This window comes from Podarcis bocagei (assembly GCF_964188305.1).
Source record: "Podarcis bocagei genome assembly, chromosome: 1".
NCBI lineage: Eukaryota > Metazoa > Chordata > Lepidosauria > Squamata > Lacertidae > Podarcis > Podarcis bocagei.
In genome coordinates, this window is record NC_138125.1 from 94993135 (window position 1) to 95020596 (window position 27462).

At 40.1% G+C, this 27462-nt stretch overlaps 1 protein-coding gene across 2 annotated transcripts in view; it reads left to right on the top strand.

Moving 5' to 3' along the window:
* The window catches only part of PDIA5 (protein disulfide isomerase family A member 5), a 151129-nt gene that overhangs the window by 101593 nt on the left and 22074 nt on the right, over positions 1 to 27462 (top strand). For both annotated transcript variants that reach the window (XM_081188770.1, XM_081188771.1), the window contains exons 12-14: positions 9768 to 9838; positions 11039 to 11202; positions 14822 to 14952. In XM_081188770.1, coding sequence (XP_081044896.1) covers positions 9768 to 9838; positions 11039 to 11202; positions 14822 to 14952 — 366 coding nt within the window. The remainder of the gene's footprint in view (positions 1 to 9767; positions 9839 to 11038; positions 11203 to 14821; positions 14953 to 27462) is intronic.

A 27462-nucleotide genomic window follows, 5' to 3' on the forward strand; every position in this document is an offset into this window, starting at 1 on the left:
TTGCAGTGCAAAATTGTACCTTGGCCAGAGCTGTATTCATAGAGTGTAATGAGCATAGCATGAGACAGAGAAAGCAGGAAGGGTTTCTGGCACAAATATGAGGAATGGATCAGCAAACAACAACAGCCTAGACAACAGTATAGAACATTTGTAGAAATACACTCAAATGGAATTGGAGGATAGGTGATCCCCAGTTGGGATCATTCAAGTGAAGATCATTCAAGATCCCCAGTTGGGATCATTCAAGTGAAGAAACAAGACACCCAACTGAACAGTAACAATGCTTTGTAAACTGGAGGTTCACTTTTTTCTCTCTATCTGTATTCCTAATATGACAGAAATTGGTTGTGCTCTTTAAAAACATTGGTGGGAATATGGGATAGAAAATAGAGTATAGTTTTAATGGTTTATCTGAGCTCCTAAGACTCTGCACATTTTTCTTCTCTAATGTTCTGTGTGACCGTATAAGATACCCTCTGTCTTTCATGGTCCATCTTAAAACGAAGATTCTTGAGAAGTTTATATTCGAGATTGCTATAGCTATAAATTAGTCAGACAGAGAGCAAAGAGAACTCTCTTGATAAGGATTGTGCTTCCTGTTTTGCGAGAAGGATTTTTCTTCAGGTCATATTCATCAGTGTGCATCATGGATTTTGTGCTGGTGTTTGCCCCTGTTTTCACTATAGCATGCAATGATTTGGATTATGTCAAGTAGTATGTGAATGTGAGCTAATGTTTGAATTGCTGGGTTGCCAGTTGTACATATGAAAAAAACCTAGGGGTCTTAGTGGACCACAAGCTTAACACGAGTCAACAGTGTAATGCATTAGCAAAAAAAGCTAATGCTTGACCGCTGCTTAAGTTTCAAGTACTCTGTAAAGAAACTGATCTGTAAAGAAACTGACCTCCCAGTCCACTGGCCCTGACCATCCAACACTGCTGCTTGTCTTAGGCAGCACATCCTTCCTGATGTTTATGTGTTGAAGCAGGCACATACTGGTGGTAAGATGTGTACAGGATAGGCTATTGATGTGCTTAGTTTTCCTGCAGGTTAGAACATGGTTACAGCCCCTCTCTCACCGAATTTTAAAGAACCTGGTCTTAAGGAGCACTCAGGTAATTTGTACAGCTGCCAGGTGTGAGTTGCTAACTTATTTTTCTTGGAATGTATAGCTCAGGAATGCTCAAACCTGTTTAAATTCCCTTTGGGGACCTAATCCCCATGGAAACCTCTCATTCTACCAAGGAGAGAGGCTGAAAAAAAATCTTCAGTACATTCCCATTAACACACAACTATCAAGCTGCACAGATCTCTTTGTGCAGTCACGTGGTTAGCATCTTTTTTTAAAAAGTACAAACTCATATTTGGAGCTTACTCTTTGGCATCAGTTTGTTAAACATGTAACTGTTCAGTCCTCTTAATTTTGTAGAAATGCATACAAATGTATGAGCTGTTAAGTATCAGGCTCCAAAAGGCTTACAGTGTTCAAAGGCTGCATTGCCTGCAGAGCTGCCCATTACTCTCCCCTAGCTAGTCCTTGAGCAATAAGAACCTGAAGTGCATTTGCCTGAAACAAGTATGCACTCCTTTCTCTCTGGATTCATGCTGCTTCCAAAAACATTGCTGAATGATCCTCAAATGTAGGGAATACTTAACAAGAACACTGAACAATGGACACAGCCTAGTACTTGTGTGGGAAATATAATTGGAGGCCTTGTGCCCCACTCCCATACCCATTTTAACTCTGTACATCCTTCCTCCCTGTTTGGTAAGACCAGGAGAAATGTTTATTGCACATTTTAAACCAGTCTTCTCATTACATTAACAGAAATATTTGTGGCATGCTGCCATCAAAGAACGTGGAAGCAAGCTAATGAATGCTAATGATTTCCAAGTAGCTTGTCAATAGAACAAATTTAATAATCAGTGTTTTGGGATTCTACATTCATAAGTCAGTGTGTTGCTAGGGTACAGAAGTCAGAGATACTGTCTTCTCCCATCTGCTTTGAGACTGATGGTGATCTGTATTTCCTGTCTGTGTCATTCTTCTAGCTTCAGGCCATAGCCTGGATGAGGCAGTGCCAAAAATTAGATGAGGAGTCTGCGAACACACTTTTTAATCCATAATCGCTCAATGTGAGAGAAGTATATGTGGCAAGTACATGTGACAACTAGCAATGTGACTAGTTATTCTACAATCAGAAAATGCTACATATAGAATAGTAAGAGTTGATAGACAGATGAAGAAAAACAGTTTTCTTGTACATAAAGTTTAATGGTTTCAGTCCTAATTTCAACCATTAATCACTGTTGGCATACTTTGTACTTTAGTTCAATAGCCACAAATTTTAAAAAAGTAAATATTAAAATATATTTCTCAATATTATCCAGATAGATACAAATAGACACCCTTCATGTGAAAGCAGGCTTTGGTAGATTGAGCACAGGAGACCAACAGTGGGTCCAAGAGCCAAGAAGACAGTTTCTGCACATGCTGTAGAGAAAGTGAGGAGCAGATGGGCTCATCAATGTGGGAAGGTAACCCATCTAGGAGATGGAAAATTCTGATCCTAAGCCTCCACCACCTTGCGGGATCTCTTTGGAAGGTGAAAAGGCAAACCCTACATATACCCAGATTCCAGATTCCAGGAGTCCCTAAGGCAGTTGTACACCTCCTTCTGGCAACTCCTGCAGCCAAGCTGGTGCCAAACATATTGCTCTGCTTTTCTTTGGATCACATCCGTGAAGCAGCACAAGACCTCCATACACACTGCCCAGACTTGCGCCCCAGAGAGAACACTTCGCTGTTGCTAACTTCAACCCCGGAGGAGCACTCCATTCTGTCTTGAGACAGATGAATGCCAGCAGCAGCAGCAGCAGCAGAAGCTACAACAACAACAACAACAACACACACACACACACACACACACACACACACACACAAACACACAGACAATTATATATCTTTTTAAGAGGAAGTAAATCTGTTGAAAGCATGCCCAATGTCCATATGAAAGCTATAGGCATCTCTTTATGCAGGTCTGCCTTGTAGCAGATCAGACTGTTGGTCTGTCTAGCTCAGTAATGTATACAGTGGTACCTCCGGTTACATATGCTTCAGGTTACATACGCTTCAGGTTACAGACTCCGCTAACCCAGAAATAGTGCTTCAGGTTAAGAACTTTGCTTCAGGATGAGAACAGAAATTGTGCTCCGGTGGCGCGGCTGCAGCAGGAGGCCCCATTAGCTAAAGTGGTGCTTCAGGTTAAGAACAGTTTCAGATTAAGTACGGACCTCCAGAACGAATTAAGTACTTAACCCGAGGTACCACTGTATTGTGTCTCTGGCTCTGCAGAAGTCTTACCCACCACCTGCTAATTGAGCCTTTTAACAGGATTATACTTGGTGCCTTCTGCATATGAATAATGGGCTCTACAGCTTGAACTGTGGTCCCTTTGTCATATTGCTGGTCCCTTCCTATAGGAATTATTGTCTGTATCTTATTTATATTTTATTGATCTTTCATTAGGCCTCTTGTGGCTCACAGAATCAGTTTGTTTGTTTGTTTATTTATTTTTACTTTGTACTTAACTGATCCATGGCAAAATGCTTAGGTGGACTTTTTTTTTTTTTTTAGTACATTCCTCTGGAAGCCTTCCAGGCTTTGACAGATGACAAGGGGAAGTCAGCCTCAAACTTAAGGAGCAGCCACTGAGAGTGCTTGCTCCACAAAACTTGGCAATGGAATGTGCTGCTGATTACTGCTATGCAACCATGGGTATCCCAGAACCTAGCCTTAGGCTTTATCGGCCCATTCAGGAGAAATTGAGGTGGAATGAACTGTACCACTTCAAAACCAGGTTGTGATTCCAATTTTGAATAATCTCCCATGTAACAAATTCCCTGATGATAGAACTACATAAAGCAGAAGAGGAGGAGGAGGAGTGGATTTGATATCCCGCTTTATCACTACCCGAAGGAGTCTCAAAACGGCTAACATTCTCCTTTCCCTTCTTCCCCCACAACAAACACTCTGTGAGGTGAGTGGGGCTGAGAGACTTCAAAGAACTAGCCCAAGGTCACCCAGCAGCTGCATGTGGAAGAGCGGAGACACGAACCCGGTTCACCAGATTACGAGACTTGGTGCCTTCTGCATATGAATAATGGGCTCTACAGCTTGAACTGTGGTCCCTTTGTCATATTGCTGGTCCCTTCCTATAGGAATTATTGTCTGTATCTTATTTATATTTTATTGATCTTTCATTAGGCCTCTTGTGGCTCACAGAATCAGTTTGTTTGTTTGTTTATTTATTTTTACTTTGTACTTAACTGATCCATGGCAAAATGCTTAGGTGGACTTTTTTTTTTTTTTTAAGTACATTCCTCTGGAAGCCTTCCAGGCTTTGACAGATGACAAGGGGAAGTCAGCCTCAAACTTAAGGAGCAGCCACTGAGAGTGCTTGCTCCACAAAACTTGGCAATGGAATGTGCTGCTGATTACTGCTATGCAACCATGGGTATCCCAGAACCTAGCCTTAGGCTTTATCGGCCCATTCAGGAGAAATTGAGGTGGAATGAACTGCCCCTCCGCTAGGTGAAATAATGAAGAGGAGATTGTTGGATTAATTAGCCAGTCTCTTAACCACTACACCACACTTGCTCTTTTAAAGAGAGAGAGAGATTATGCACCTGCAGACTGAATAGGTAAAGTCCATCCTATCACATCATTCTCTTGCATATGTGGTCCAGTGATAAGTCAAAGAGCATTTCAGGCCTGTAAATCTGAGGGCTGGTATACACTTGCAGCAGAATGATGTGGTTAAACACTGAGGTTGCCCTGCAGGAAGAGCCAGTTCACTGCAGGTTTATAAATGCAAATAATAAATAAATATAACCACTGCAAACATTGCTAGCCAAAGGCTAAATGTGGCATTATGTATATATACCTGTCCAAGAGACAGGTTGTCTTTGTTTGCAGTCAGCTCTGAACAAGGATTTAATTCTAATAATACTCTGGGAATCCTGATTCCCAGTTATGCTGTTATTTTATATATTCTCGGATATTCCAGGCAAGCTGGGAGGAAGAACTAGTTATGTTAGTGTGTTGCAACTGACATGAAGGTGTCCTTGCACTTGATTTTTGACCTTTCTCTTCCCCTCCCGGGACAGAATATGTCACTTCACTTTCTTGGTCTTTGGCTTTTACTGCAGTCATGTCAATATTCACTTAACACAAAAGGGCATCTCTTTCAATAATGCACATCAAAGGTGTTTTGCTATAAAAACCTGGACAATCCAAGCAAGCCTTATGCAACATATTATACAGCATCTGGGTTAAGGGCAGCTTGGAGTGTTCTGTTTTTAAAAAAAGCAAGAGGAGCTTTATAGCAAGTAATCTATAGCTGTATAGAGATGGATAAAGCAGTAGTTGGGTAGGATGTACACCACTTTGGGATTAGGTGTTTTTTTGTGTGTGTGTGACCCTTTCATAGTTTGGGAGGATTCAGTGTTTAACATTTTCAAGAACAATCAAAGCAGAACATTGAACAGATATTTTATGCTTCTGGAGTTAAGTTTACATGCAGTAGCAAGGGAATTGAAAGGTTTTAGCAGGCATGCATAGAATAGTGGATGATGAGGGGAGTGGATTTGCCTTAGGACTCCCTGTTAATGAGAAAATATCAGTTCCATTCACCACGGCTGTGTGTATCTGCCTGTTCCACCCATGAGAATAAACACCCATCATGATAAAATAAGAAAATTATAGGAAGAAATGAGACATTGAAAGATTATCTAGTCTGTCTCCCCACCCAACTGGGACCAATTATCCCTATTACCATCCCTGATGCAAGAAAAACACTTAAATTTCATAATGTAATAATTTCCAGCCATAATAGTGTGTGTTTTCCATAGGGTGTAAATTGAATAATAAAGTGACTGATGTCAGTGGAGTTCCCAAATACAGATCTCAAGTCCAGCCCTGTGAATCTTTCTATTTTAGTACAGAAGAGTTCAGTAGTTACGTTTGATTTTTTTTAACAGGGTATGACATATTCTGTTGACTAGGCTTTCCCCAAAATCATTAAAGGGATATCAATTCTGTAAAAATGTTTGCTGACAATATGCCTAGCTGAGCTTTGAAGCAAAAGTTAGGTGCATGACAGAATACCAGCCATCTGGCAACCAAACATATTTCACTCCTACCTAACCTCTGACTTCAGAATTGTCAGAGCCTTCCTATAGCACCTGTTCTGTAGGGCAGGGATTTCTGTTTCAGAACCCTTCAAGTGATGGTGATGAATATGCTCCCAAATAATAATAATCTAAGCTGCAGCTGTTGAATTTTAAAAGTTTCCTCCACATAAAAAGTTATGCTTTGCTTTTACATTTTAAGGACTGTGCTGTATAGCACGCGAATAAAGCCAGTGTGCATTTCTTCATTGCAATGAAATGTGACGTTAAGCTATTACTTGAAAACTGTTTTCCAGTGTAAATTTTATGCCTACCATGGGAAACAATAGTAGCTATGTTCATTGTTATAACCTTGATGGGGAAGCCCAGTCTGCTTGTTCATTTAATCATGCAAGGAACTGAGGATTCTTGTATCCTCACCCACTTTTGCTTCCTGACTTCTACTCACAGTGATAATATGTAGTGAATGTTGTGATTGCGTAAATTCTTGCTGTTTAAAAAAAAAAAGTATGTAGAAATGAAATATTTATTTTAATCTCTGGATAAATTGCATAATTTAGAAATACATTTAATTTGCATATTCTAAAAGCACATCCAGGATTCAAGCAGGCAAATTATTTGCAGGCATAGAGATCTGAATCTCAGCCCATGAGAGGAAGGGTAGGCAAAAGTCTGGAAAGCCTAGGCATGGAGATGTGGAACAAAGGCATAGGGTTAAATATTAACAAGGTTGGGGGACCCAAAATTGTCTGTTGGATCAGAGTTAGCTAGCTTGTACAGTCAAAGAAGACAATGTAGGATGGCCCTGTTTATAGAAAAGAATCAGTAGCATATATGACAAATTTTGTCCTAGTTGTTCAGTTTCCTGACTTGAGAATACGGAGAAATTTGGTAAGATCAGAACCAGCTGTTCTCCAGGTTTCTTTCACCGAGTGGACTGCACTGCGCCAGGTGGGAGATGAACTGTAGCTTTTAATGGCATGTATTTTCTCTGCTGAGATCGCCTATGATGACAGAGATAGAAATTTTTTAAATAAAATAAAAATAATTATGCTGATGGGGTATTTTCCCAGCTTGTAGTACTGTAAGCTTATTACCTGCCCTCAGGCTCTGGAACACTGGTAAGCTGTTTGCTTACAATATAAGCCCTGGAAACAGATGGTCAGTCCCCTGCTATTGCTGTCAGCCAAAGGCAGCCTTGGCCTTGTTGTATAAGGGAGACTTCCGATTCCATCAACGAGGCAGAAATATTAGTTTCTGACAAATAAATCATCCCCATCCCTTCTACTGATTGTAGAACACATTTCAGAGTCCACGGTTTTCTCTTTTCAGTGTGTTAGGCACTTGGGTTTATGTAGTTTTTTCCGCCACGTGCTTTCCTTTGTGGCAAGAATGCTTATATGTAATGTTGCATAGAGGCTGCCCCATAGAGAGTCGGCCAATCTCAGTTTTCTCTGTACTCCCTGGTAGTGTCTCTCTAGGGTTTTTGATGGGAGACTTTCACAAACCTACCTGGAGATGCTGGATATTGAACACAAGACCTTCAGATGTTCAACCCATTGAGCTACAGCCCTTCCTAAACCACCAATAACCTGCCAGTCCCTTCCCAAAGAGAGTACTGAATTCTTATTTTAACCATGAACTGTGAAATCCATTTACTATACTTATTACTGAGCCAGTCTTGAGCGTGCAGCCTTGCCACACATAGCCATAAATGCTCGCTTGCCACACATATCTACTACATAAGTCATTGGTGGGCTAAAGAAACAGCTTTCGTAAAATAAAATTTTGCTCAGTGAGCTAGCAACTGGTGAATTGTAAGTTATAACAGCTTACTTTAGTTCCCATTTTCTTGGAACTGGTGGTCAAACAGGCAGAGAAATATGGTACAAATTGAAAACCTTTTAAGATTAAAATTCCTAAATGTACACTGAGATATTTTATTCAGCGTGTTAACCCTCCTCAGGGTCTATAATTGAGGGCAGTTCCTGTGTTGGTGGTGGATGGGGGTGGGGTGGAAGAAACTAACTGATTCCTACTGCTTTATCTAATAAACTTCTGCATCATCAGTGTTAGTCCCACCCAAACATTCCTATGCATTAACTAGGCCTGTGGGCATCATCATCGTCAATAGATCTGTGCGGAGACCAGCACATCTGTTAAAACATGGATTGTGATGGGAAAAGCTTACATGGGTGTAATTACATGTGTGTAAATGAGCCTTTTTAATGATCCATTTGCTCCCTGATGGGGTTAGTAGCCTTTATATATATGAGGGAATAGCACTTTTTCCATTTTACAGCTACTCAGTATTTTAAAGAGCCAGAGCAAACCCAATTTCAGATACATATATAATGGGCGAAATGAAACTGTGTTACAGCGAAGTGAAGCTGAATTGAAGCATGAACAGATCCCAGAAGCACAACATAGGGTGTCCTCCACTGCAATTAAGAGAGAGAGGGGGGGGCAGACCAAGGAAGCAGACATTGGAAGTGCTATTGATGTATCACTGATGTGGTCCGAGAAGCACTTGGGATGATAATGTTGCTCTCTTTGCTCTCCCATCCGACACAGAACTTATTTTTATTTTTATCACTGAAGGCCCTTGCAATATGTGTGTCGGGTAAGGTATGTGTATAAGAATGAAATTTATAATTTATTAGAAGGCAGTAGAACGTGTGCTATCATTTTTCCCGTAGGCAAAGCCAGTTTTTGTGTAAGGTAATTCCACTGACAAGATGAAGGATCCATTCTGAGCCAGCAGACTGCAAGCAAGAGGCCAATTATACCTGTAACAGGGTAGCCATAGCCAACGACTTGTCACACTCCAGTGGACGGCACTACTAATGTACAGTTCCCAGGATTAAAAGTTGGCCGTCTAGTGTGCACCCAAGTGCATCTCAAAGCAATAAGCTTTAGTGATGTAGAGATGTATCTTAATCACAGTGCCTACTCTAGTATCACTTACTGGTTTCCAAATCTTAAATCCGGAATGGTGTAGTGTTTAATAGAATGAGCTGTGGACCAGCAAATCCCTGCTTCAAATTTCACGGCAGTCTTGAACTCATTGAGTGCCCTCCAGCACACTTATGTTTCAGCCTTATCCCTACTTGCAATAACTAGATGATAATATTGGCCTGCCTTATTGGGGTGTTGGGAGAGATTGCTGAGGTAATGTTGCTAAAAGGGCATTGTATGGCTGAGGAAAAATGCTCTATGAATTACCTGTCAATAATGTACCGTAAGCAAAATGAGTACTGCATTTTAATCATCTCTGCCTAAATTTGCAATATAACTTGCAATTTCTTGTAATAACTGCTTGTTGTTTTTTTAAGCATATGTATTGTAACCCTTACCACTAAACAGAAGTTTAATGCAGCATTGAAATGCTAATCTAAAATCTGCAAAGCAGAAGACAAATGAGATTAAGGCATAAACTATCAACATGTTTTACATGAGCAAATGGATTTTTGATAACTTAGTTGTAGGCAGCTCTCTGATTTTTTTCTGGAACATGTAGTGGATCAATTTTCTTTGTAAAGAAAAATGTTATGTTAAACTTTTTTTCTGGCAGGGTGTGGGCACTGTAAGAAAATGAAGCCGGAATATGAGAACGCCGCTGAGGTGCTCCACGCAGACAGTGATGTAAGCTAATTCCCTCTTCTTAGCCTGTTTCCAAATTATCCTTAATAAATAAATGAAATCATAAAAATTGTTCTCCTTTCTTGCTGCAAGAATTTCAGCTGTTCTCATCTTCCCAAGGGGCTGCAAAAGCGATGGTTCCAAAGTAGAAGCTCATCGGTAATGCATGAGCTCTGCCAGAATTGTTAGCAAGAACATTCTGTCTTTAAACACAAACAAAACATTCACAGGGTGTTTATATATTCAGCCGTAGAGCCTTGCATTGTACATAACATGATTGAGCCCAAATGCTGCACAGAAATGTTTTGTCCCCACTATTAATTACAGGTTTCATGTATAACACAAACCTATGAAAGCATTGGCTTACATTTAATGCTGTGCACTTGTAAACTAATAAGGGTGTTCTCCCCTTCTGTTTAAGCAGGTGTTACTGACTTTGACTTGATTTTCTGCCTACCTATTGTGCATTCCAGTATTGCAGAGAAGAGTTAGGCACGACTGCTATCATTAGTATAATTAAAACCATGCACTAATAGGTCATGCAACAAGAGCTGGCCTCACTGCATAATTTGAGCACTTGTTAACTATGTTCTGGGAGTATATATTTGGGGGAGGGGGAGGGGTTCTTACCTGCTGTTTAATGGCTGAAGGACTTTAGACATAAAGGTGGGTAGAATTTTGCAAACCCAGGAAAAACCATCATGGAGTCTTACGCTACAAATGGGAAGTCTTGCTGGGTAAATGCTCTTCATTCAAGGCTCAGGGCCATGCTAGGTCATCCCATCATTACACATGTGCAGCAAGTGTTGATTTTTTAAAAATTGTTTTATCCTTTTATGATTCTTTTTTAAACAATCAAGCGGTGTATAATTTTTTTGAAATAAATGTATGTTGGCCAGTTAATAGTTTCACAGCTTTTATTCTCCCTTTCTGCAACATATAGCAATAATGCTTTAGTAGATTGGATGGAAATTTTCCTATAAGGATTTACCCTTAAAATGGAAAAACATTATTTGTCTTAACAAAACTGATTAAACCGTTCTTCTGTTTGTGGTGATAGAAAGGTTCAAGTACACCTTTCTATGTATGCTTTGCACTTCCTTTGTAAAACCCATTCTGGGCTCTGAATGACTGGCTTATGAATTCTCCCTAAGCTTCACAACCAGTGATTTGTAGTTACAGGTATTACTCTTTATATTGCAGAGACCAGGTGTCCTGGCAGCAGTAGATGCTACTGTCAACAAAGCTGTAGCAGAAAGGTTTCATATATCAGGATTTCCAACACTCAAGTACTTCCAGGATGGAGAAGAGAAATATACTTTGCCACACCTCCGAACAAAGAGTAAAATTGTTGAATGGCTCCAAAAGTAAGTGGTTGGCACCAAAGATTTATCAAGATTAACAACTAGCCACAGATGGTTACTTTTTAAAGATGTTTAAAAAGAAGTTTTTAGCAGCTCCATCTCTTTCCATTTAAGACTTTTATTTAAAACACCCCAATGCAAACTGTGGTGTCCCACAGAAAGCTAAACAAACATGGGGTATGTTTAGCCAGGAGGTAGTTTTGTTAGTATTTTCAAAACTAAATGGGCTTGTGCTTTCAGGTAGCTTGAGAACAGCAAACACAGAAGTGAATGGTGTATGGGAGGGAGAAGGAAGGTTGCTGCCACAGTGGAAATGTATTAGCTATTCTGTACTTTTTTGCAAATCTTTCAATATATTTTATAAGCATATCAAGGATATGATGGGACAGAGCAGAGACACCCCTTTGCTACTTTGACTTGGAAGATATGGCCAACTTCCCTCAGATCTGGGGTTGTTTCAAAAAACCCTGGTTGTGTTTTTGTTTAAACATAGTTGTAATGGGAATTGGGGTTGCTTGTGCGTAAACTGCAAACTGCTCCAAGCTGGTCGTATAGCTAAACCTTTCTCTGGTTTGACAGCCCTTATAACGCGACTGTCTCAGTCACTGGCAGAATCCGTTTGTGGGCGTCTCCTAAACTTCCTCCAACATAGAAATTCTTTGATGCCAAGTCTCCTCCTAGATTCTCTGCGCGGAAGCCTTCTGCGCAGCGTGGGCGTGCCAAGCGGAGGTCCTGTGCTCTCTCCGCTGATTTCACTGGAAGAGTCTCGGAGCCTCCCCTCTGCAGTACTCTCAGCCTCCCCTTTCTCCCTGGTGTCCCCTGGATTTCCTTCCCCAGCGGAAGCTCTCTCTCTCTCCTTGCTAGTTCCCTCCCCTGCATCATTGGAGCGTCTTACCTCTCCTCTTGCCTCTGATGGCAGTTCCCTGACAATAGTGTTTTACAAATATGTTTTTTAAAAAAAGATATTTATTGAAAGTTTTTAAGCTATAACAAGAAAAAAGAAAAATAAACATACAAAATAAAAAAACAGTTAAAAACACACATAACTTCCATACACTTATTTCCTCGGACCTCCTCATACCTCCCTTCTTTGTATTCCAATTCGATTTGTTAGCTCAGCAAATCCTTACCATTAAACTTTTACCCATTTGTGAAACCTTTTTTTTTTCATATCTCTTAAAGCCATAGTGTTTTACAAATAATAGTTTCCTGCAGTTTGCACGAAACATAGATTGCCTCCAAAACTGAAACTTAGCAACTGTGAGGAACAGGAACCCTACATCACATTCCTAATCCTCCAGACTATGGTTTGGAACAGGGGTGGGGAATTTCCAGACCCTGTGCCAAACTTGGCCCACCAGGGGTTCAGATTTGGCCCACAAAGTCATTTGCCCCCAAACCACCTGACTCACATCTCATGTCACATGTGGTGAAAGATGCGGGGGGGGGGGAGCGTAGAAACAGAGCTGTCAATGCACAGTCAAGAGTCTTTAAAGCTGTTCCTGATTGTGCACTGGCAAGGGAAACAGGCTTTGTCACTGTGGCTTGCCAGCCGATGGGTGGTAAAGCCAAAGTCCTGGGCATTTTAAACCATGCAGGGTGGGCTTCTGCTTTGAAGTCCCAACTTCAAAGTGTCCAATCCCTTGATGTCATTGTGACGTCAGACAGTTGACAGCTCGGCAGCCTCACCTATCTATCAGTTTGACCCGCAAGGCTAGGAATTGACAGGGATCTGGACCACAAAGCCAAAACAGATTCCCAAACAGCCCTGTAGCCTACCTTCCATGCTTGATGAGGCACCATTTAGCTGCCATGGGGAGAGAGAGAGAGAGAGAGAGAGAGAGAGAGAGAGAGAGAGAGAGAGGTGCTGCTACTGCTGAGTACTGTCACAAAAATAGTCCTTACATTTAGCAATAAGTACCCAGTCCTGCTCTACTCATCACAAAAACTGCAGAATAAACAAACTCTTATTGCTTACTACAGGCTAAAGTCTGTCCACTCAATACCTTCCCTGAGGGTAGATTTTTCATGATCACAATAACCCTGTTATTACTTAAGTAAAACTCTTCAGTGAGTTTTACTTTTTCAAATGAGGCTTGCCCTGTATCAATTTTTCAGAAGCCCCCATTATTAAACTATTCATATGCTTAAAACAAAAAAAGTTGTCATCCTTTGTATGGAGGTTGACATTGTCTGTCATGTCAAAAATTAAACAATTGAAAAAAACTTGGGGGCAGAGTCCTACACTGGCTACAGGGCTGCTCCCACACCGCTGGTTTGGAAGACTGGAAACATATTTGAAGCAACCCAGTACCTTGCGTTTGACTGTGCAGCTACCCAAGAGAATTTTTTTTTCTTCTTCTTCTTCTTTTTTTTTACAAGGGACTGTTAAGTGAATTTGTAAAGTTTGGAAGCAGCAGGTAAACACTATTACATGTGCTTTTTGTTGTGTTTTGTACCTAGATAAATATTTGCTTTTGGGGAAAATAACATATTTTGCCCCAAACCCTAACAGGCCCACCACTTTGATGGATGTAGAAAAATGTGTTGAGCCTAAGCTTAATGCATATTGAAAACTGTGTAATTCCAAGAGGCAGGACTTACTGGTGGTGGCATTTTTGTTGATGGTTACAGAGCTTATTCATTATGAAAGCTGCCAATTAGCCAAGGGCAAATTGCATCATTTTGAATCAAATGGTAAATTCATGAGTTGAAAACCCATGTACTACTGCACACAGGGAAAAATACAAAAGTGTCCTTTAGGGAGAGGGTGTGTGAATTCTTAATGGTTTGTAGAAAAAAAGTTTAAATTTGCCAGGTTGGCATTAAGGGTGCATAAAAAGACTCCTTTTAGTGTTTTGAAAACTACTTGGCAGTGCTGGAATTTAAACTATATAATTGGGAAACATGTGCCTTGAGGCATATACCCTCTACTTTTTGAGCATCTGAGTTTTAATTAACAGTATTTTGCACTTTTATTATCTGTGGTTCTTGAAAGATCATTATAGTAAGTTTAATTAATTTAGCTTCACTGTGGCTTTATGAAAGCGTTTCAGCTATACATACCTTAAATACTAATACGGTGAATAGTGAGAGACTCTCCAACTAGACATGGTTCCCACAGGATGTCTTATCTGTCACAGAGCTACAATTCAGTGGCTGCAAGAAACTAAGTTGCTCTTGGTGTAGTAGGAAACATGTTAAACTCCGGATATCAGGTTCTAATGCTAGCACGATGTCTGAACCCATCAAGCTGTGGTTAATCTTAACTATGCTTTATTGAATCATAATAGGTAGTTTGAAATTAATTTTTTATTGGGTTTGGATAAAACGACAAGCTGATGATGATTGAAAATGTAAGGCAAAGCTTCTGATCTTCTCCTTTGCACCCAACATGGGAAAAGGAAAGGAGAGTGCAAATTCCAAGGCTTCTTGTCAATCATTTCAAACCTGATAAACCATGGTATATCATGATGTCTGAATCAGTTATAAGTAAATGAGACAGGTAACTTTTTTAATAAAACGTTTAGTTTGACAAAGTTCTTCCAAAGAAGGCTTTGGCATTTTGCGTCTATTCTTACCAGTAAAAAAAAGAAAAGCTAAAACATTATTCAATCTTCAGTCCACAGGCGCCGCCTCCACCTGAACCAACTTGGGAAGAAAGGCAAACAAGTGTAATCCATCTAGCAGGAGAAGACTTCAGGGAATCTCTGAAGAAAAAGAAACACGCTCTTGTGATGTTCTATGCTCCATGTGAGTAGATGTTTATCTGAATCATGCCTCTAATCATGCAAATACATAGAGTGCAGCAGAAAGAGTAATACCTTTTCAGTGCTTTTGCACCAAACTAGACATGAGTGCATTCTGAGTTTTAGATATGCTCAGAAATGCATCTCAATTCTCTGCCAATTTGGCCCTCATGATATTGATTGGGCCAGCACTGCGGGGGAGCCAACTGTGTTGGAAAGGTAGGTCCAACATCAGAACTGTCTCCCTGACATTAGAGAGGGCTCCTCGATACAACCTGTGGCCTCTGGGTTGCTCTCTTCGGCGTGTAGCCTTTGTTTGTTTGAAAGAAAAATAAGAAACTGCAGGTAACAAGCCTGTTCTGCACCAATATGAGCCACTCTGTAGTTGAGAAGAACATATTGGTGTTCTGAACATTTAGTATAATGACTTTAGCTTTTATGTAGAAATATGCTGAACTTCAAAATTCCTGTTACAGGTAGGTAGCCGTGTTGGTCTGCCATAGTCAAAATAAAAAAATTCCTTCCAGTAGCACCTTAAAGACCAACTAAGTTAGTTCTTGGTATGAGCTTTCGTGTGCATGCAGACTTCTTCAGATACATAGCACCTTAAAGACCAACTAAGTTAGTTCTTGGTATGAGCTTTCGTGTGCATGCAGACTTCTTCAGATACATAGCACCTTAAAGACCAACTAAGTTAGTTCTTGGTATGAGCTTTCGTGTGCATGCAGACTTCTTCAGATACATAGCACCTTAAAGACCAACTAAGTTAGTTCTTGGTATGAGCTTTCGTGTGCATGCACACTTCTTCAGATACGTAGCACCTTAAAGACCAACTAAGTTAGTTCTTGGTATGAGCTTTCGTGTGCATGCACACGAAAGCTCATACCAAGAACTAACTTAGTTGGTCTTTAAGGTGCTACTGGAAGGAATTTTTTTATTTCAAAATTCCTAAATGAATGTTATGGCAATGCTACCAAGCAGTTGAAATTCTAACGCTGCCTTTTAGAAACAATGAAGAGCATAATCTGGTTAAGCCCAAATGCTTGCTTAAGCTTTGTAGTTTTAATAACTTCAGAAGGTTTTGCTGGCTGTGTTCCATGTATGCTAGTTCCATAGTGCACTGAATTGCACAAACACGCTGATGGTCATGTATGCAAGTTCCCCCCTGAAAATTATTTCTCCAGTACATTTACTCATAACACTCCTCTGTCCTTCCTTAATTCTAGCAGGAGCATTTTGAGGAAAGTGTGTCATGGTCTTCAGTGTCACAGCTACACCACATGTCTAAAGCACATAACTTCCCCCAAAGAATCATAGGAACTGTTGCTTAACAGTTCTGGGAATTATACTCAGTAAGGGGTAAACTACAGTTCCCAGAATTATTTGAGGGAAGACGTATGGTTTAACTGTCTGGCATGAACCTGACAATGATTTTTGAGATGAGTTGTCATATTTCAGAACTGTAAAGTGGGCTGCAGTTGGTTGGATGTGTTTCTTAAAACCTTTGAGATAAAAACTCCACTACGGATCCTAATTTAGTAATGGAAATACCTTTAATTTGATGCTATGATGAATCCTATAACTAATGTATTTACATCTGCTGTAATATTATCATTTCCTGTGCTCATGAGGCTCTGAGACTCTTAAGTTTTATTTCAGAAAAATGTACGAGTGCATGTGGTACCTTTGATATATAATGCACTCATATACGCACAGCCTCTTCTTAATCAAGCACTGTATGGTGTAACTACTGAATATTTCAAATCTCTGCTTGCAGTGAGATACTTATTAGGGAAATCGAACAAATACAAATCATCATGTAGTGAGACGGTTCCTTTTCTCCACTGGTAATGTGCCTTCTGTTAAATTTGATAGATTATCGTTGTTTATCTCTTTCTCAGTCACGGAGCCTCTCGGGGTTTTTATGCCTACCAATTACCACTAACTTGCTTATTTTAGTGCAGAAGGAGAACGACTAAGATGGCCCAGCAAATAATTTTCTTTTCCTATTCAGAGCCGTATCCCAGGTCAGTGAAGCTCCTCAGCCAAGGCCACCATACTGTGTTCAATAAAGAGTTGCAAACGCCTTGCGTGATTAGGGTTTGTTTTTCGATCTGCTTGAACTCTTTGATGCTTTCTAAAGCCTTCAGTTTAATTAGGCGAATAGTTGGTGCAGGTATAATTGCAGCTGGCAAATCCCCACAAATAGTTGCTGAAATGTATAGCATCTTTATCTGAGATCTCATGAAAGATCCCAATGGCTACTTAATAAAACTGCACCTTCCCATTCAGTCACTTTAGGAACTCCTACGATTGTCTATTATTCCCCATTTCAGACATGGGGAAATGAAATAGAAAACCTTCTGAAATAGGACGCTAAGTAGAGGAATAGATTACCCATAGCAGAAAGGGTGAAAAAGGTGAAATGGATTACAAAGTAGGATAGAGTAGGCCTCTTACTATGTGTGTCTCACAATGATAATGATAAATAATAGTCGGGTAATATAACTGGCACACTGTAAAATTTCTTCTCTGTTTCCCTTTGCAATGCCATTTCTGCATATGGCTTTTTCATAGTACTTGGAGTTTTAACTGCTAGCTGCCCCCATGCCTAAAACCACAGGGCAATTTATCTGCATTCATCAGAGTGCAGTCCATTTCTACCATTTCTACTACCCCTTGTGTGCTTCAACTGGCATTGGCCAGTTGGTGCTTAATCCATGTAAATTGGAAGACTTGTTGCACCTGCACAAAAGAGCCCAGGATATATATACCATCATTAGCATCTAATCCAATGCAGCATCACAAAGCATGTGTTGTGTTGTTGTTGTTTTTAGAAAAATAATATTTATTTATTTATATATATATATAAAAAGAGATACTGTCTCCAACAGGGGCCCAACTCTTATTAGTAAGCATGAATCACTGCAACTCCCTTCTTAGAGAAGTTAGACTGGGTCCCTCCTTGCTGTCCTTCTGCTGACTGTGAATACTTCCTTATTCCAATAGGCCTTTTATTGTAATTATTGGTATGTTTTAAACAGATTTTATATATGTATATAGTTTTAATTCTATGTTTAATAGTATTTTGATTATTGATTTTCCCATGTTTTTAGCAGTTCTTGTTTTTATCTGTAAGCTGCCTTGAGGCGGGGAATAAATAAATAATTATTATTAATAATAATCTTAAGAGTAGTACAGGTTTCGTTTTACTTTTAAATTTTGTGGTCACCTGCATGAAAAGGATTTCAGTTAGTTACTTGACTATATAATGAGACAAAAATTGTGTTTAAATAAATGTCAGATACCATACATAATTATGTACCAGTCTTTATTATGGATATATAGCCTTTCCACATGCTACTTTAAACATAATTAAACCATAGTTAAAAGGTGAATGCGCAGCCTTCTGGCTCACACTGCTGAAATCATAGGCACTTCACTTCTCCCCCGCTTCTCCTGCTGCTATGGTTGCAAACCTTGGTTATAGCTCAGGGTATGTTGGAGAGGAACAAACCATAACTCTGGTTTGGATGAAACACTAAGCCAGACCATAATTTAGCACCCAATGCAGCAGGAGCAGGGGATGGGCAAAGCACCTACAGTTGTAGCACTGTGCAACAGCATATTCATTCACCTTTAAATCATGGATTTAGCTCATTTGTGGTTTGTGACATACAAACCAAGCCATTGACTAGATGCAAAGGAGAGCAGGAAAGCTTCTGCACTGTTGATAGCTCTGAGGAAGGGAGAACTCTGAAAGCGTCCACTTCTCCTTACAAGGATAAGAAAAGCTGCACCTCTTTAATTCTTCCTTTTATTTAAGGACAGGGTAAGCAGGGAATCCTGTAAGCAGGAGTCATTAGCAGTAGTCCAGGAGTTGGGAGCCTATGGTTCACCATGTGTTTCTGGACTGCATCTCCCATCACCCCTGATCACTGGACATGCTAGCAGGGCCTGTGGGGAGATGGACTCCAAAAACGTCTGGGGGATTGCAGGTTTCCCATTTCTGCTCTACTCCAATTACAATAATGGTTATATTCCCTAGATATTTTTTTAAGCCAAAGAACAAGAGTGCTTTCTATTAGTAGAAAGAAGAAAGAAACAAGAAGACAAAAGTTTGCCTTTCATCCAAATGCTGCATAAGGATGGCAATTGCCAATATTATTAACTTTTTGAATGGCTTCAATTTGCAGACCTCTACAGGGTGCATGGAATTGATGTTTCTTGTAGATGATTTGCAGCACAAAGCTGATATCCACTTCGCTTTATTAATCATAAGAGAAAATTTCAGTTAACTTGAAATAATGATAGTTGGCTTATGAAACCCCTTTAAGAGGATAATTGCAGCCATGATCTATGAGCACTAGATGGAGGGCACCAGAACCTACCCCCTTTACTCTCCTTCTGTTGGCTGCATTTGTATTGAACCAATTAATGCTAAACAACTGCTGTGTTTGTTCCTGAGATAATGATTATCTTTCCCTGCTTTTCAGAAAGCTTTCTTTTTCCAAATTACAAAATTGGACATGTTAAGATATGAATGTTCTGCTTTTTGTTACCTTTCATAGACCCCCCTGGAGAGTGTCAGAATACTGTGATGGGGTGTTGTTAGCAGAATAATGTGCCTCAGGTTTTTAAAATGATTGTTTCTTTATGTAATTTTCTTGCTGCTATAAAGGTACACCTTGGTACCATTGCAAAGTAGCTGTCATGTGCCTCAATACAAGTCCCATTCAGAAGCTCTTGTGGCAACTTTCCTCAACTGATAGTTTTTTTCCTATCCCAAAGTACTCTGAGGCTGCCTCAGCTCCTGGCAACCAGCAGCTCCTGGCCAGCCATGAAAACAACATTCACTGGGGGAGCTTGTAGCCACGACTGCTGCAACAAACAGCTGTGCACACCTTTGGGAGGCAGAGATGTGAGAGGGCATCAGAACAGGGAGGGAAGGAAAGAAGGACAGAGGCCAGTGTTGCCTGCGGCACCCCTGACCATCATTCAAGGCACCCCAGGGTGCCACGGCACACTGGTTGAAAACCACTGGTCTAACCAGATCAGTAGCTGTGTATGGGCCTCTGTATGGACTGCTTGGTTCACACCAAAAGCTATGTGTTTGGTCGAGCTGGAGGGACACGTGCAGCTGGAGTGCCTGCTCACTGTCTCATCCAAGGCAGAGTCAATTGTAGATGCCTCTGCCTATAGTTTGTTTCTTTGGATATTGGTGATGGGGCAGAATTTGCTTTCAGTGACAATTGGTTTGTCCTTAATAGAGCAAACACATCTGGAGAGCATGAGGTTGGTAAAAGTTGGTACACTTTTTCTTTCATTACAGATGGACCCGTGAAATGATTTCCTGCTAGTACAGTCACTATTTAATCCTTGTTCTTCTTGCTCACATGTATTAATTAGTACTTGGGGAGCTGCCCTTGAAAATACTTGTTTCAACATTACTCCTACTCCAAAAGTTATGAGTCAGTTTAATAGACTTGAACACACTAGCAAGGCTAGAAGTGTGGCTAGAAAGCAGCTGTGACACTAAAACCTAAAGATAAATTTGTCAGGTTTTGCACTCATAAAACCTTTTAGTTCTTGTACAACAGGATTTTCGCTTTAAATATTTAATAACCTTAAAATGTTGCATGTGATTTAATTACCTAAAAGGAGATTACCTTTAGTATGCACCTAAGTCAGCTTTGAAATATATGAATGCCTCTCTTTGGCAGACAGTTTAGATTCAGCAATGGAAGGACACCATTTACCCCTGAATGATTCACTTCTCCATTAACATGTTCCTGCTGCCAGATAATTATCAGGCCACTAGATTTTAAAAGTGTTAGGTTTCAGCATATTGATACAAATTCTGATTCATGGTTGTGAGTACAGAACAGAGCCCTAGTGACTCACCTTAAATGATATGGGGTTTGAGGCTTGCTCACAAAAGCATATTGCTTCCACGACAATACCTGCTTTTAATGTCATCATTGCGGAGCAGAATTTAGTTCCACCTAGAACCTTAGAGCTGGGGGCAGCCCAAAATGTTTCAGCATCAGAAGCAAAATGCCCCCTGCCACCCCCATGATGGAGGGAGCATGAGGCTCTGCTGGGCTGCCGGGGGTGGGGGTGGGCTTCCTTTCTGAAACACCCTTCCTGCCAGCAGCAAAGCACATCCCCTTTCGCTGACTTGGCAAGAGGGGAGGTGTTCCACAGAGCTTTGTCACCAGAGTCTCTCCTCCTCTAGGGGCAACGGAGACTGGCAGCAAAGCTGGGTGGCAGAATGCTGTCCCACACGATTTTTAGGTCCCTCCTCCATAGAGCACAGGGAAGTGTTTTTTTCCCCCCTAATCATGCTTGACTCAGGAGAATATTCAAATGGGATTTTGGAAAATGCACCAATACTGCAAAGTCCAATCATTACAAAATAAATATATTTAAAATGGGGAACTTCCTTTTTTTAAAAAAACACCAAAACTCTACCAGCTTTATGGAACCAGAATCATAAAATTGGCAAGCTCTTCTTTTATTATTTATGTATATTTTTTGATGAAAATAATGATTTTTTTCTATTTAAATGTTTGAGGTTGATTAATACAGAATATAGAGAGCCTTAATAGTGCATCTCCTAGGTTGTAGATTCTCAACCTTCAAATATATATTTATTGTTTGCTGTGATATTCTTGTCCTCTTGTGGCAGATATGGCAGATACAGTGGTGCCCCGCAAGACGAATGCCTCGCAAGACGGAAAACTCGCTAGACGAAAGAGTTTTCCGTTTTGGAGGTGCTTCGCAAAACGAATCTCCTATGGGCTTGCTTTGCAAGACGACAATGTCTTGCAAGTTCCTGCGGGTTTTTTTTCCTTCCCCCCCTTTTTCTAAGCCGCTAAGCCGCTTATCAACTGATCCGATAAGCCGCTAAAAGCTGCTAATAGCGCTAATCCGCTAATCCGTCAATGGGCTTGCTTCGCAAGACGAAAAAACCGCTAGACGAAGAGAATCACAGAACGGATTCTTTTCGTCTTGCAAGGCACCACTGTATTACTGTTAGACATGTCTAATATGAATAATATTTTTTTATGTCTACCAGCAAAGTACATGTCTGCCACATATATATTACAAAATCAGTGAAATGAATGCTCTTTGGCTCAAGCACCTATTAGTTCTTGTAAACACTTAGACTAGCAGGTAGATGCTTAATGATTTACTGTCTCTGAATTAGTGAGACTTTTCTTTGATGCTCATGCTTGGCTTTTTCCAGGAAAAAACCCTTCTTCTTTTTTTCAGAAGAAAATTTCTGTAACATTTTAATATAACATCAAGTACAACCTCATTTATGTAAGTCACTAGGAAGGCATATACAGATGACAGATGATAATGCCCTGCAGTTGGCCATGACTTCCCAAGGGTATCTGGTTAGGAACTGAGAGAACAAAATGCTGGAGTAGCTGAGCCTCCAGCAGCGTTCTTGTTATGTTCTTAGAATCAATGTGTCTCAATCTACCTTTGGAATTCATGTTGGATGGTTCATGGAAGTGACTCCTATGCAGAGTGGTGTTAAAAATTTAATTTTAAAAGCTACGTGGGAAACATGGAGCTGTGAGTGTGTTCACAGAGGAAGTTTACCTCTGGATTGCTGCTGGATCTGCCTCCATTCTTGTAGAGTTTGTACCTGACTGGAAGCAGCTTTGTGAGAAATCCTTTTATAGGTTAGGGACAGCTGCACTTCGCTCCTACAGTGGTGGTGCAGACAGTATGGAAATTAAGTGTTTTGCTGCTGACATTACTGTTTCAAGAGAGTAAATGCAAACATGTCCTAAGCTTCAGAATAATATTTGTGCATCAGTGTTCTAGAATGCAGCAATAAACCTTGGTGTTGGTGGTGGTGGGGGGATACACTGTGGCAAAATAAATTACAGTTGTGTGAGGGGTGAGTTTAGGGAAGCAGCTGGCTATAGCTCTCCTGCCATACCAAACAGTGATTCTTTTGCTACTTGGGAACGATAACAAAAGCATGGCCCTGTCCATTTGCAGAAGCAAGCCTCATCTGCATTGTTCAATGAGATGACTTCACAACATTGTTTGGGTAGACTTGTTATTTGAAAAAATACATTTACTGTAGTTCAATTTGTCTGCAGCCACAAAATTGCCATGTGCGTGGGCTGTACTATAGCAGGAAAAAAGGGATCTCAGCTGTGGAATGCCATCTTCTCACTGTAAGTAGGGTATGCAACCTGTTGGTATGCAGACTAATCTTTTGAAGTATGGTCCTCCTTATTTATTCTCCCCCATCTATTTTTTTCCCTTAGCAATTTGCACAACATAGGTTTCTTTTACTCCCATCTGCTTCCTGTTCAGAGAGTATTCTTGGTTTCAAAAGGCACTTCCTTTTGCCTCCTTTTAAACCCTTGTACTGTACTCTTCCTTTTTGACGTTTTTGGTTGGCCTTCTTAAAATATGCAAACCATCTGTGCTTTTATATACTGATCTTAAACAGCCCCTACTCCAGATTTGTGCTTCTTAAATTCGTCCTTCAGCCTATAATTAATCATCTTCCATGTAAATTTTAAACCTGTCATTTTAATGAGGGGAGCCTCTCTTGGCTATATCAAATCCAGTTGTCTAGTGCTTACTGCAAACCAGTCATGAACATTGCTAGTGTACCACACAGGGCCCTGCCCTTGAAACTTACATGAAAGTCTTCATAATATCCAGGCCTCCTTTATGTCAATGTTTATATCAAGCCAAATGGGCACTCCAGATGTTCCCTTGTTTATATTTAAGATTTTCCCATCATATGTGGTCTATAATTCTGTCCAAAAATGTAGTTTTTTACATGTTTTCATTTCTTGTACTGTTAATTTTAATTATTAATTTTAACAGTTTTTAATGATAATTTTAATATTTCTTGTAAACTGTTTATGTTTTACTACAAAAAAGAGATATATAAATGTTAAATTAAACAAAAAAGGGTGGCTCTGATTGCCTGATCCCACAAGCAACTGGACAGCTGCATTATACATGTTCTGAAGTCTTCCAGGCTATCTTTAAAGACATCCCTATACTTGGGCACATTACTTGTAGAATAGAAGCTGGATTGGAGTTTATTAGTAGATCTCTTGAGTGATTTGTAATGGATTGACAAGGGCTTTCAGCTCCCTGCCTATCAGTAGCAACACAAAAGGGCTTCTTCTCTTCCACTCTGGATGCTGAAAGAAAGGCTTGGGGGAAAACCAAGAGTAGATTTTTTTTTGTGGAAGGATTTATGAGCTTGTTCTGAAACTGATCACAAATTCCTGGGCTGAGCATGTGCTTAGCCAAGTGGTTGTATGGTATTTTGCACATCGCTCTGATTGGTGAATCTCAGGGTTCAAGCTTCTTCCCCCCCCCCCAAGGTAGGTCCCACAAGCATGGCCTGTCCACTCTTGTTACAGAGCATTTCTCTTTTGAAAATTAAAATCTTTGCAAATATATTAATAGATTAAAAATGTGATAGTGGGCGTGACGTGGGTGTGGAGAAAATGAGGATGGTGAAAATTTAATCCCTAATGCTTTTTTCAGCCTGCCTGTTTTTTAAATAGAATTAAAGACTGAATTGGGTTTTATCCAGTTTCCTGCACTTGGCAACCCTTGTAAGTTGTAACAGATGAAGTTCTACTGTTTCATTCAATGAACTTCTTCCCATATCTTTTTTTCTGATGACTTCTTAATTCCTTGAGAATTCAACGCAGGATTCACATCTGTTCTGTTTGGCGAGAGGTTGAAAGCCCAGTAAAAACGCCCCATTGGGTGTAGAAGTTGTGTGGTACATAAAAACTCATATGTTGACATTTTGACTTCACATTTGGATGATGTGGTAAAGTGGAACAAATACCTTTGGCTAAAGGTATACTTATTGTAAAGATAGATCCTGTTGCACTTGAGTAAATTAGCACAATTTTAACATATGAGGGGAAGAAAAGGGTGTAGCATTGCAGAAGTGGCTGTTAAAAGATGACTGTTGTGTATGAAACAATGGCTGGAGACATGTTTTTTTTCTCCACTTCAAGAAGCTGAAGGTGGCGTGGTGTAAGTATGTATATTTATTCTTTGCTCTGGTAAACATGCTTCAGTCTCAAAAATCTGCAATAGTTGTTCTATGGGATAATAATAATAATAATAATAATAATAATAATAATAATAATAATAATAATAAATTATTTATATCCCGCCCTCCCCAGCCGAAGCCGGGCTCAGCTCAAGTACATGTATATACCAAGTACAGTAATGCATCTAGCATCCTTCCTTTGTCTTTCCTAGAACCTATTGTCTGTCACCAGCCTTAGTCATTCATTCTACATTATAGAGACAGCTCCTGCAAAATGTTTGTCACTAGGAAAACAGAAACAAATTACTGTTGTCTGAACTTCTGTTCATAGTTATTTTGAATCAATGTCATCTTTTGGAGATGACTGTGATGAGTCAGAATATTGCACAGCATGAAACACATGGCAGGTAAACATGGTAGGATCATCAAGCAATTCTACACATTGACTGGTATAGGATTTTCAGATCGGATTTTCAGTAAGATGTTCAGAAAATCTCACAATAGCAAAACACCTAGCAGTTGAATTTTTGTGCATTATAATGTGCATGTTGCTTCTTTAAATGTTATTCTTCTAGTGAGTATGGTTGTAATTTGCTTTGCTTCATAATACACCATGAGGTCTAAACAGTTAAAACCTATTTATTTATAAATGAGTATTTCTGAAGCATTATTTAGTAGCCTGAACTAGCGTAATAGTTCCTCTCGCCATATGAAAGCTAGCTTATGGTTAAGCCTTTGTGCCCAGGAGCCTATAAATTTAATTTGTGGCATGTCACCTCATACAAACAAGGAAAACATCCCTTTTCAGATCAAATGGTATATGTCCTGAAAATCTAGAGGTGGTAAAATTTTGGTATTTTTGAATGCTCCCTGGTTCCTCTGACGTGAGTGTTTTACATGGAAGAGCATTCAGGAACACAATCCTTCACTTCAGGCTGCAAGTGATAAAGTATCAAATTCTACCACCTCAAGTCTACATACCAGAGCTCATAGAATAGCTCTGTCAGTTGAGCATCAAATTTTCTGCTATATATTTTAATGTGCAAAAGAGCCTTTTTCCCTTTGGCTAATCTGTGAAGCAGCTTCCTGGCAGTCTAGCCTGCTTCCCAGCCCTACTGCTCAAGAATTCAGGGGTTTTGCTGTTTAGGTTCCAATGCCTAAGCATTGATAAAGACTCGCTTCAGCTGTCATTTTCCTTTATTATGTGACTTCTGAGAGGAGTTCTGTCAATTCACGCTTGTTTCACCTTCTTTAGTATATTAATGCCCTAGCAGAACCATTAAGGAGAGTGAAATGAAGTAATTGAAATAGTGCTGCCTCTTACTGGGTGTACCTCAGTGCACAATTACTGTTCAAAGAGAAGGGCTTTCTCATTCTCTGAAAAGACGAGAAGCCTTTTTTGTGCCACTCATTGTCCATTTGCGAATAGGTAAAACTAGTCTCCATAAACATAGTCTACTGTTCAGTTTCTGTCTGATCAGGCCTGTTTTGTTCTGTGCTGACCGAGAGGGGAAGAGTGCCACCTATATGTGCATGTGGCACAGCTAACAACAGTAAAAGCAACATTTCACAATCCGCTGCTGTTAAGCTGGGGAGGCACTCAGTTGGGCAGCAAGTTCTTTCATTATAGAGAGGTGGGTCTTAATTGATGTTTGGCTCCTGAGCCAGTTTTAGAGAGTGTATAGAAGCAAAATGTAATAGAAGTGGTGTTTATGTACCTTATGTACCAGATGTTTCACCTTCTGTACACAGAGATCAAGGGCTGCCAGGAGAAGGATGCAATGACACTTGTGTAGGTCTAGCTGATAGAAACAGGGAGATTTTAGAGCAGCAAAGGAGGAGAAGCTGTAGCAGTGAAAGCTGTAGGGAACCTAGTCAAGGAAGGAGAAGCACTGGCAAGAGGGACAACTGCTGTAGTCTACTTATGTGAAAGTTGCTTAGAATGAATGTGATGCAAAGCCTTTGAATTAGGAGAGTGAAGAAGAGGGCACAGCCCTCCTTTAAAGAAGAATTATTTGGTTTTCAATTCACATTTCTCTCACTCAAAAGCAATGGCTGTGGTTTCCTCTTTCTTTCCAGCCTTAGGTTTCTATTTATTTTTTGTAAATAGAATCTGACGTACTTGTGTGGTGTCCTTTGGTTCTGTGATATGATTGACTGTCCAAATTCAAGATAGCTGTGATAAAAACAAAAGGTTGATGATTGTAGAAAAGCTAGGAACAGATGGTCATAAACTCCAGCACATGGGGCAAGTACAATAGGACAATGCAATCATCTCCAGTCTAGAAGATATTGCAGTGTGGGTAGGAAGATTGCACGGGCATCGCCATCTTTCCCAAGCACCAAGGGGAAACATGCCAGATTTCCCAAACTTCTCACTTTACCCTTCACATCTTCTATAACAAATGTAACGTACAGTTCATAGGTTGGTACTGC